Below are 12,719 nucleotides of genomic sequence, written 5' to 3' on the forward strand. Positions count from 1 at the left end.
GTTATTACTGTGGAGGAGGATCTGAGCTCTGCTGCAACGCCTGTTTGAAGTTTCCTGCAACATTTTGTGCTCTTAACACGCCCAGAGATCACAGCGAGAGCAGCCACAGTAGTGAGCTCACGCACTGATAAGTCAATCATATCGTCTCTTTTCATTTTTATAAAAGTCCATTTTGAATGTGATCTGAGGTTAACATTCATCATGACAGTTGTGTAAACTGTCTGAATCCACTTTCATCCACCTTTTACATGATCACACGCACATATCTTCTTTATATAAGTGATGTAATTATGGATTGAATGGGGAGTTTGAAGCGTAACAGATTACAGCTCTATTGATTCACATTGATTCCTCTGAAGTGGTTGTCTGTGTTGGCTCAGACTCCTTTCTGTTCTCCAAAAAAACTGTGTTTCAAGCGGCACTCTTGGATCACTTGTGCCTCGCAACTCGCCGGGGCTTGTTCATGTTTAGCCCTGTGATTTATACAATGTAACTATATAAGAGCTACAGATTAATGTACTGTATGGCAAAGCCCTGTTTAAACTCTATCTGTGCAGCAATCTTGTCAAAGGAGATATCCTGTTCACAATTACTAGACACGCTTCTAGAACGGAAAAGAAAATTAAACGCTTTTGCTGTGCAAAAGAAATTTCACATTAGCAATAAACAAACTCTTATTTAACTCAATACACTCGCTTACTACCGCCTCACATGCTCTGGTGTGACATAAAAATAGATTTTCCAGGTTCTGGGAATGCTATACAAATATTGGTGGTTTAAAAAGTTATAATATAAAGAGTAATAATTAGCCTCGTTCAGGGTGGCCTGTCACATGTTTTACAGATGAAGCCTATCTTTGATAATGGTGGTCGACAGGGACCTGATGTCCTGAGGTCACGTCCGGGCTAGCCACTGTTCCACTTGCATCTGTAACTCAATGCAGTCTCTCATTCACCATTTCTTACACGTCACTTGAGGAACATGTTTTTGGGCAACAGGGAGTGTTTTCGTTGCAGCACTGTAGTTGGCCACTTGGATAGTTTGGCAGCAAAGCTAACTCGCTGCACCTTACGCCGAATTCACACCAGCAATAATTACATTTTTCTGTGGTCGGGAGGCGTATTCATGTGTTTCAGGCATGAAGAAAGTCTTTGTAACATAGGTCAACATGTCACAGGAGTCGCAGGATCTGTTCACTGATTGGTTGCAGGTTCCTCTCTGGCCTCACTTCGTCTCTCAAAGTTAAACTTCTCCGCAGAATCATCAGAATCATCAGAATCATCCGCTGCAGCTTTGAATAGACATTGTATGGCGGCTTGCCGCAGGCCGCAATTTGCCGCTGCTCTCGTGTGAAATCGGCGTTACCCAGCAGCACTATTGATCTGTTCATGTCGGCCCCATTCATCTTGCTCTCGGTCAAGCTGCTGAATGATGGCGTTTTTAAAGCAACTGGAAATGAAGGGATATTCGATATGCCATTATCCTGTTCTGCAATAAATTACAGTCTCGCTTTAAACCCTTAATAAGCATCACAACAAAATTGCATTTAACACAAAATTATTTCAGCATAAAAAGTTATTTGTACGACTTTAGCCGTGTCTCACTATAATGCCCTCAAGCAGAAAAACAATTAGGACTATTTGTCTTTGATATTGATCTCTATTGATCTTCTGCAGACTCTACTACATCATTCGTTTGGTGCACACATACTGAGACACACTCAAACTATTCAACTGCGTCAGAATCAGTTTTGGCATCTATCTTTGATGTTCCATCAGTACACCGCTGCAGCCTCGGAGCCTCTCTGCAGGATTAAGCAGTCAATCAAGCTGTGGAAAAGTTTTCTTAAGTGTTTCTGTTATTACCTCAAATCAAGCAGTTGCTGTTTTGACCGAGAGGATAACAAACAACATCCTTTTGAGCCCGTAAGAATGTTCTGTGGTCACAGCCAGGAATAATTAGTGGTATTCTCCAGCTTTGGACGACGGCCAAAACCTGGCATTTCATCTGCCACTGTAAGCTAAACGTATATTGGGTTCAAATAAGCTGAAATGGCCAATAGACGTGCAAGGTTTCACGGTAAATTCTTCTCACGTATCGTTTTTCTCTCCCCTGTCTTTAAGTCGCTCGCTCTAAGCCCTCTTTTCTCTCTTTCTCCCCTTGTTTTGTTATTTTACCTGGAGGTGCAGGTGTGAAAGGGTGAGGCCGTGGAAAAACATTAGATTCCGTAAGCTTGTCATGAAGGAATCCATTGACTGACCTCTGCATCTTGGCACACAATGACAAATGGGTTTGCAATTTTCCGCCTGACTGGGGGGCAACAAAGCACATTTCCACTTTCACCGGTAGGCAGTGAGAGTACAGTCTTCCTCTATCATGTTCTTTAACCAGGCAGTGAGCATTACACAGAGCTGGACTCTTTGCTTTGGCTGTTTGCAGCTCTCACGGTCAAAACAGACAATTACACTTGGTGTGATCCATCAGGACAAACATACTTCAGTGAAAGCCTGACTTCACACAGTGAGGTAATCTGTTGATGTAGAGAAGGTTTGTTTTTCTTGCATCAAATATTAAGGTCTACTCCTGAATTTAGAGAATGTAAAATATAATATAGCTTTTCTTTTTTGCATCATTGATTGACATGTATCTGTGTCATTTGATCTGTGTGCATTTATGACAGCCATATGACACACTGACATATATTATCTGATCTAGGGATGCACGATATGGATTTTTTTCAGTCGATTCTTATAACCGATAATTACCTGCTTCTCATGTCCGATACCGATAAGGTAAACGATAATTTCACATTTTTGCATTTTAAAAAAGAAGTTCATAACCTTTAGTTTATTATGCAATTATGCAAGATGTAATGGCAAAGATGGATGACTTAATATTCCGTAGCTCTGACTGACATCACTATTGTTAACACAAACAAAAACAAAGAACAGTTCTGACTCTTCAAATTTTTATTTAAAGCTTACATATGGCTTTTATGGAGCATTTTGCCAAAGAATTAAGATTAAATGCTTTGACAAATAATCTGTCAAATCAGACATGTCAATCTATATCAATACACATTTATTGGCGGATCGCAAACCAAATTTAAAGGTGCATACCGCCACTTACTGTATCGGAGTGTGTAGATGCTGCACTAGGCAGTATATTTTTGGCATCATTGGGCAAAAATTCCATAATAACCTTTCAGCATATTGTAATTCAAGTGTTCTGAGAGAAAACTAGACTTCTGCACCTCCTCGTGACTCTGTTTTCAGGCTTTAGAAAATGTAGCCTGTGACGGGAGACTTTGACTAATCACAGGTAATTTCATTGAGAGAGTGTTCCTATTGGCTGTGCTCCGGTCATGTGACCTGAACTTGGCGTTCCTTCACCAGATTTTACAATTGCGGTGCGTCACAAACTTTCTCATTTTACAGCTAAACCGTGCACTACAAGATTATTCTGAAAAGATTTGAGGCTAGAAATAGGCATTAACGTGACCTCAGATCAGCTCTTACTGCTTGTTTTCCTCCGGTAAGTGAAATCTTTCAGATGCCGTTAGGAGCACCGGAGGACACAGAGGCACATGATTTTTTTCAGGTTTCCTGTTTCATGTACTACTGCCACGATATAACGACCGTTTTATAAAAATAACGTTTTTTTTAATCATATTTGTTCCAATCTCGCCTATTTCAGCTTTAAGTCATTTAAAGTAATTTGGCTTTGTATTATCGTCCGATAATAATTTAATTATTGGAGTATAATACATAATAATATTAATTTCAGGTATTGGCCGATAATTTATCGGCCGGATATATTTGTTTGTTTTGTGTGATTTTTGTTGTAGTTCTGAAATAAGCTATCATTTTTTGTGTCGTATATTGTATATTTTACCGGTCTTGTTTTTAGGGACATCGTGCATGATTAGTCTTTTATTAATTGATCAATTGTATAGCTTATTTATTTTCTATTTTTTGGCAAGGCCGGGCTGCACTGATGTCCTCTTGAAATATGTGATAGATTGTGTGTTAGTGTTACCATGGCATTGTATGTTATCTTATCATATGTTGTCTGCTGTAACTGATAACTGACTTCACTGGGCGGGGCTACCAAACAGTTTTTTTTTATCAATAAAATGATCGAATCAAAGCTAAATTGTGACATGGTCATGCCATCTTTTGTATGTGTGTATGCTGTGTGTGTCTATAGGTATGTGGACCTCAGGAAGAATATCTTCTGCATGGAAGAGGTTAATGGAGAAAACGTGAACTTGTTTTTCATTATGCGTTTTCCAAATTCCATTTGCTGTTTTTTGACCCTTGTTGACCCTATAAGTTGTGTCTATTTTTCTTTTATAAAGCCAGTATATGAAGCGCTAATATGTAAATAAGTCTGCCATCTCCCCATTACATTACATAAAATTACATCCAAACAAAAAGTCCTTGTCACTCATGCATTATGTCCTCAGCTTTTTTTTTTTTCCAATCATGCACAATATTCTAAGTAAATATTACATCCATTAAGTCTTTAATTTCTTTCAGCCCTGAAAAAAATCCAACTCATATGTCAAACTATGTCAGAGCTGCATGCAGTCTATGTTGCATTTCCCTGTGGGATACATCCATCTTGTTTATGAGCACGCTGCATCGTTAACGACGGCTGGTAATTCCACGCTGCTAACCAGTGTTTTCACTGCTGATTGAATTGCTTCCAAAGCCTACAAGAATGTTTAAAGTAGAAGCTATGGAAATGAACCAATTGACCTTTTTTCTGACCCTAAAGATCTCCATGCCCTGTGGGAGTAGAAACTGTCAGGCGGCACCACAGTCGGGAAATCAAAGGGATCTGTGCTGTTATTAGAGACTTACTGCCACTCCTCCAGCATGGCCTCCACACACACATTATTGTCACGCAGCTATCATTTCAAAATGATGATTTAATTTTATAATGAGAAAGTCAAACTATTTATAGTACATGTTAGCAGATTGTATGTCCTGCCTTGACTTGATTGCTACCAAAAATGAACCAGTGAACTATAAACTCTGTGAGTTTGTGTGTGTGTGTGTCTGTGTGTGTGTGTGTGTGTGTGTGTACGTGTGTGTGTGCCCTGGCAGGGCAGTCCAACCGGGCGATTATGTCCTGTAGGGATAACCTGTCATGGTGCTGAGAGCCTAATTGATGCCTCATGCTTTTTAGGGTGCAATTATAGCGCCCAAATGTCAAGACCTAATTTGTGACTCTGTAATGTGGACACATGGGCCAGAGGAAGGGGTGACACGGCTGCTCCGGAGGGACTCACACACTGGTTTGGTCAGCAGATGTGAGGAGCAGAGGGGGGTTACAGCAAGAAGAGATGGAGAAAACCTAATCTGAATGTCCAGATTATTAGAGACAACTGCCTAATAATATGTTGGGTTCTTTTTCTAAAAGATAAATGATTTTAAAATGTAAAAATACTTTGTTACAATTAAAAGTCCTGCATTCAAAGTTTGAAAATTTGTATTGTCAGAAAAATGCACAGACCTATCAAAAGTAAAAGTACTCATTATACAGAATGGGTCATTTCAGATTGTTATATTATGACATATTATATAATTAGAATATTATTACAGATGCATTAAAGCTGCATAGTATTCTTAAATTAACAATGGATCAAATGATTGTCTCTCTCCTCTACAGTTCCCCTCCGCTCTATAGAACATTTTAGTGTCTTTCGGGTCATTGTTTTGGTTTTACTTTACGTCACTGCTTTGGTTCACTCTCACAGCTCTCGTCAAAGGATCATATGATTTGTGTTTAAAATCTTAATCTTCAAAGTAACAAGGAACTATACTTGTCATGTATACTTTCTCTCTGAAATGTAAAATAAAGTAGCACAAAGAGGAAAATCCTAAACAAAGTAAAATTGTGAAGTCGTTTTTAAAGGAGCAGTGTGTAACATTTAGGGGGATCAATTGGCAGACATAAGAAGAGGAATATAATGTTAATAATTCTGTTTTCTTTAGTGTATACTCACCTGAAAATAGGTGTTTTTGTTACCTTAGAATGAGCCGTTTAAATCTACATATGGAGCCGCCAAATCCTACGCACTGCACCTTTAAGTAGTGTACTTGACTAAATATGTTATTTTCTACCGCTGCCTCTCGAGTGAACTTTGTGAGTTTCTGATATTTTTACTTGACATTCAGAGTATAATATTGTTGTGGCCTAACACACTTTCTGTGGTTAATATTTCAAGAAATTTAATATAATATATATGAGAATATATAAGAAGAAGAAGTTCTTGGTTTTATTAACCAACGTCACAGCAAGAGGATAAAAAACTATGTTGAATTTTAAACAAGACCCTGATATCTAGATATCACAGTATGTTATATGAGTTATATAACTCTGCCAACCTGTCTCTGTATCTGTCTGCTGTATTAGACGCTTCAGACACCTCCTCCAGGTACTGTGTGTTCAGATCCCTTTAGTTCAACAAAATGTCAGTCAGTTGCTGGCAGGGCCTGCAAACGCACCGCACTGTTGTTCGCTATGTGTGTCTTGTTAGAGCTGAAAGACTAAACTCTGCAGAAATGACAGTACCCCGGCTTCTTTTTCATCTTCTGTTTTTCGCTCCCCACAACACCGAAACATTGTTGGTTTCTACTAACGTCTCCATGGAGATGCAAACAGAGGAGCATGTTTTCCACTGGAGCTGACAGCTCGCGATGTGGAGTGTCAGTAAATCAGGTATGCTGCTCTAATTGCCGCTCGCGGAAGGCAGACCGCAAAAATCCTCTTAGCTATGACACTAAAAATGATTGAACTCAATCGGAGTTACAATGCAGCAAGTGTGAAAGACGATTTTGTTTTCAGGAAGGAAGGAAGGATGATATTTGGGACCACTGGCTGCAGATTTTTTCCAGAATACCTCTCTCTCTCTCTCTCTCTCTCTCTCTCTCTCTCTCTCTGGACTCGGATGAAAGCCCAAAAGTATCAAGTGGATAACGCTATACTTACACTTCTGCTGTAATCCCTATAAACACACATGCAGCTCATAATTTGTGCGCACAGCAATTTACTAAGGAATAAACAAACAACAAAGAGCCTCAAATCAATAGTTGCAGGATTCAAATGACACAAAGCTGCAGACACCATCCCTGCGCAAACACGCTGTTAGAAGTGGCCATGGCTTTAAAGCAACAGGTGAGCTTCTCGGCACCTCCCCTGTCTTCCCCAACGCAGCCTTCTAAATATAGAAATTATGCTCTCTGATAATTGGGGGCAGACAACAAAGCTGGCTATACAGTATTCCCACCCTCCTCCTCCTCCTCCTCCTGCTGCTGCTGCTGTTGCTAAGTCATATCCCCAGCTGACAAACAGCAGGCCTGAGATAAGAGTGTGAGAGCTTGAGTGCTGAAGGAACACCTGCACTGTCTGACTGGACTGCAAAGATAGACACAGAAGATCACTGACTTCCACACCTGCCCCTGGACCCATGCCATACACCGACACACACACACACACACACTTGATTGGGTTTCCTCAAGAGCCCTTTAAGGCCGCCGCTGAGGAGGTGATGAAAGTCAGGGAGCGTCCATTAAGCGTGTGAGTCGGCCCTCCAGAGTGGGTGCGGATGAGGGGTTTAAGTGTTTTCAGCGAGGAGCCACGGACCACCTGGAGGAGGCGGAGTAGGTGGAACAAAAGTATCTGTCTCAGGGCCAGGTAGACTCCTGAAAACATCGGTTAAACAAGTGCCAAAGAGCACTTCTGGGCATCAGGTATCACAAGTCAGGATTTCCAGCGTGTGTTTAGAGGGATGACCTTCAAAATGTCAAAAGGGGGAGGGGGCGGAGGGGGTCACGCTGTTAGATTTGCACAAAGTCCTCTTTTCATGGGCACAAGGGTGATGGCGTTGAGCCCTGCATGCGCTGAGTCTCTCTTTGGAGGTATTGCAGCAAAAAAAAAAAAGCTGGATGGACAAACTATTGCAGCAACACGCTCTTTAGCTTGGAAAGATGGGACGGGACAGGAATGAAGCACGCCCCGTCCATCAGTTTCACGCTTGTTAACTTTTCTACGAAGCTAAAGAAAGACGAGCAGTGACAGCATCTTTCCAAACCCCACAATCCTTTTTTTTTTTCATGTTGCGATATGCTTGCGTGTGTTTACCCGGTGGACAGGGGATGTCCACGTGCACGCAGGTTATAATACACTCTGGGGTGCTGTCATTAATCGATGACAGAAGCGCGTTGATGTTCAAGGTGTGCAGGTGGGAAAGTCCCACAGTATCGCAATGCAGACAGAAGACAGTTGGCAGCAGCGGGGGTTGGCTCCCTGTATAGATAAACCCCCCTCCTCCTCACTGGCTCGCCATCACACACACACGCTGAGATCACAGGCTGAGCGTTCATGCTTCGAGACAGATCTTCCCCCAGCCGTGGAGGAAACAGATATGCAATAGTGGCCTTTTTCAAAATAAATGAATAATTCAGTTTCTTTGTATCTTCTAATTCCAACTATAACATACTTTTGTTGGATGGGACAGCAAAAGATTTGTAACACAAAGAAACAGAAGCTGCCTGAAAACCAAGAGAATAAGACATTTCAATAAGTCCATCATCCTCAAACTGTCAGCAGAGGTTACTTAATCCTTATCGCTCCGACCTCCACTTTTACACAGCTGCTAAAGTTGCTGGGCCCGAGCTAAAGGTCAGATTTTATTTGGCCCTGATCGTGTTGTTGCACGGCCTCTACATTCAGAGGTTTCAGCACGGAGGCTTTGAAGTTTTTACGCGTGCATCAGGTCTACGACTCCCCTCTCGGCATAACGGCGTCCATAAAGAAAGACAACATTGGTCTCGTAAGCCAGTTTATATGTTTAAACTCTGAGAGACAAAGGCAACCAATAAAGTAAACTTCTTTTAGAATATTGCTCTGTTAAAAGTAAAAATGTATTTTTTTAAATGAACATTGGTTAGAAACACCGTCATCTCTGATCATATAGGCTGACAAAAAAAAGCATTTTGATCACATTTTGAGCAATTTATTGTCAGTTTGTTGACTTCAGATTCCTCCTGTAACACATGTAACAGTAGTTTGGTTAGAATTAATATGTTACAAAGATTCTTTTAAAATTGATTCACAGTTGCCATATAGTGATAAAAATGCATTTCAGATGTGGGGATCCAAATGTTTGCCAATATGTTTCATATTTTCGGTCATATTACAGTATATCACTATAGCTGAGCTTTTTCAGAATAAAATGGTACAGTGTCTCAGTCTTTATATAATCGATACATTTTCTAGTGGTTTTTCTATATTGCATGTATCTAACTGTAAAAATATATTCTCAAATAAATAAATATATAACATAAATATATATATCTAAAATGAATAAATAAATTGTTACATTTTTTGCTCTTTCCAAAACAGGTCTAGACACAGGTAAGAAAACAAAAAAAATGAATTCCTTCAAAGTCCTTCTGAACAAATTACGGCTCTCTTTCTGACACCCAGAATAATAATAGTACCATCTCATGATGGTACAGATTCCCACGGACTCAGCTGACATCCCCATCTGACCAGAGGAGATGCTCCCTGATCACTCAGCTCCGTTTCCCATTCGTCTCCTATTCCACGCAGGTACTTTTTAGGGTCATCCGGCCTCTGGAACAAACAGCCCCCTCATGCCAAGCGTGCAGACATTCTAGCCCGTCTTCCTGGCCGCTGAGAGATGGCCCATGCATTCCTACAAGAGGCCCCGGTGCCTTTATCCCTGCCGGTCGGGGCTGCTGTCCGCCAGCATCACATCCCTGCCTGCGTCCCTCTTCTCTTCTCTTCTCTGCTCCCTGCCCTGCCAGGGCTTTTAGCAGCTATTCCTGAACTGGACCGGGCCTCCAGGTCTCAGCTGTGTCCCAGGATATCCCTGTACAGCTCTGGCACGCGGTCAGGGTCCACAGGCCTGGGCAAGAAGTGTGTAAATTTCTGGTGCCGCCTGGATTTAGTCCCGTCCCTTGGTGTCCCGTCTTTGTTTAACGCCACAAAATAACGTGTCCCTCTGTCTCCGTGTTTGTAGAGGTTGGAGGAGTACGTGTTGTACCAGTTCTCCTCAAACTGCTCCCTGAAGACACATTCGGCCGTGAGCTTCTCCTGAAAACAAAGGGTATACGACATAAGAGAAGTCCTGGCTTATGATGCGAAATAATGATTTCTCTAAATTTATCTTCCAGAAAATCTAATTCTCCACATATTGAAATAAACAAAAAGCTCCTTATGGGTCATCACATGGTAAAAAATGAGGATTTGGGCGACATGAATAAGCAAAGCTGGTATACTTACAGAGCCATACAGCTCTCCTTTGTCGTTCATCCCCAGATAGAGTCCACTGTCCACTCCTCTAATGCTTATCAACCCAACAGCAAGGCTTATGAATTCCAAAATACCTGGAGAAGAATAACACAGTTGTTCAGTACAGACTTTGACAAAGATGAAAGAATATTATCAACGATCTCTATCTAACAGCATTGTCACAATTAATACATTTAAATATTAACAGAATTATATCATGAATTTGTATCATGCAGGACACAAGTCATCCAGCATATATACTCTTTTCTCTTATCTCCCTTCAGGGAAGCGCCTACAGAGCATTAGAGTTCAGACCTCTTGCCTCAGAGACAGTTTTTAACCTTCAGACAGGCGGTCAGACTACTGAACAGTAGCACTAAATGAATGCAGAGCTGTGGATTGTTTTATGAATGTTTTAGGTTGTTTTATAATTTTATTCTCAGGTATTGTCTTATTTATTGTAGTATTTATCAAGTGTACCATTTACAGATTTTAAGGGCTGAGAGAGAGCCAGGGTAAAATGCATTTCATTGCCCTTCACTGTACACTGTACTTTTAAATGCATATGACAAATAAACGTGAAACTTGATCATGAGATTGTTATTTTCATCATTCTTAAATCACTCTTTTCTTGATTATTTTGGCATTTATTTGTTTTATTATAACTGTTGGCGACTTTCTATAGTGCCTTGCTATCAAAACATACTTTACACATAAAAGAAAGGATGTCTGTATGTGTTTAAAAATATATATATGTCATATACGACCATCTAGCCTCATTCAATGCCAAACACACACCCATTATCCACATCACACACACACACACACACACACACACACACACACACACAATATTCAACCTGCTTTTATCCCCTTGTGTTATTTTAGTTTAGTTTTGTTTTGTTTTTGTACTCTGTTATTTGTCTTTCTCTGTATAATATATTTTGGTATTTTTTATATATGTCCCTGCACATGTCTTCACTTGTTTTATAATCACTTTATAACACAATAAAGAAAAAAGAAAAAAAGAAAATTAATTCTCTCAGTATTTACCAAATCGACTGTGGTCCTCCCTGGTCCCTTGCACTGTGCCATCCGGAAGTATCTCCAGATGAAAGCCAGTCCTGCAGTATAACTGTCTCCTCCTGAGGATCCCTTTGAGGTGCGTTAGATCCGCCGAGGTGCTCCGGTAGAGCCTGTCCCCGGGTATGAGGTGCTCTCCAAGGAGCGTGGGACTGTCTCCAAGAGGAGTCAGGAGGAAATGTGACCCGACCTGTCCGACACCATCGATGCCGTGCAGGACGCCTCCAACTTCAGCCAGAGACGCAGCTGCAGCCATCGCGTCAAAGCGGGTATAAAGTTCAGTGGAGCTTCTCTCTGCGTATAGTACACTACCTGGTTGTGCGCACTGTCACTTATTGCATGTTGACGTCCACCTCCTGCGTTACTTAGCACATGCACCCGTTGCGCAAGGACACATTTCTCTCCCCTGATACATGAAACACTCACCAAATCTCCTCTGCACCGATATTTCCTCTCTTTTGTTATGTCTTCATCAGCTGCTGCTGCTGCTGCTTAGATGTTGCATGTTGTATCTACCTGTTCACAGCGTGATGCCTCAGTGGAGCTGCAGGAGGAGACGCAGCATGCACAGCCAGCAGCAGAGAGGATTCTGTGGTACTGGACTGGGCTGCTGCTGTAAACGCTGCACTGCAGGTAAAAGGAGCTCCTGTGGAGGTTTTGCGCTCGAAGTGGCAGGGCTGGTGAGGCAGGTGCAAAAGCACAGGACTAGTATAATGGGCGGGGCTGTCACAGTTCAGACGTGCCCTGGCTGGCAGGGATTTTTTTTCCTTCTCCCCAAGGCATAGAGAGAGAGAGAGAAAGAGAGAGAGAAAGAGAGAGAGAGAGAGACATGAAACATGAATTACTTCTTTATTGTTTTCTTACATTTACATGCATGTTCTTTTTAAATATCTATGTATTGTAATTTGCTTAATGAATTGTATATATGTATATATATGTTTTTTTTTTAATTTTGTTCTTTTTTTTTTTTTTTTTATTTATTATTGAATCGACGCTTTGGCAATATTCTTCACCTGACAGTCATGCCAATAAAGCAAATTGAATTGAATTGAAAATTGAAAGAGTTGATGGTGCAGGGCTGTTTTAAACTGATACACTTTACATCACTTAGAATTAAGTTAAATCTGGAAACACAAAATATATGACACTTTAAAAATCATCCCATGAGACATGAGAATTATATTCCAATGTTTCTTTATCCGAAAGATTTCAACATTTCCTTCACTTCTTTTCTGATCCCTTACATGTTTTAAATTGGGAATATCAACTTCTGCCCTCCAAGAGGCAATTCACAGTCCCTACAT

At 40.9% G+C, this 12,719-nt stretch overlaps 1 protein-coding gene across 1 annotated transcript; it reads right to left on the reverse strand.

Annotated features, from left to right (window-relative positions):
- Positions 1 to 9,027: 9,027 nt before the first annotated feature.
- On the reverse strand, positions 9,028 to 12,119 carry fgf20b (fibroblast growth factor 20b). The gene is made up of 3 exons (XM_074647922.1): positions 11,386 to 12,119; positions 10,324 to 10,427; positions 9,028 to 10,134 (listed from the first exon to the last, which is right to left on the reverse strand). The coding sequence occupies exons 1-3, from the start codon at positions 11,669 to 11,671 to the stop codon at positions 9,889 to 9,891; spliced, it is 636 nt and encodes a 211-aa protein (XP_074504023.1). The 5' UTR covers positions 11,672 to 12,119; the 3' UTR covers positions 9,028 to 9,888.
- Between the last annotated feature and the right edge of the window lie 600 nt (positions 12,120 to 12,719).

Source organism: Sebastes fasciatus, chromosome 10 (genome assembly GCF_043250625.1).
Source record: "Sebastes fasciatus isolate fSebFas1 chromosome 10, fSebFas1.pri, whole genome shotgun sequence".
Lineage (NCBI taxonomy): Eukaryota > Metazoa > Chordata > Actinopteri > Perciformes > Sebastidae > Sebastes > Sebastes fasciatus.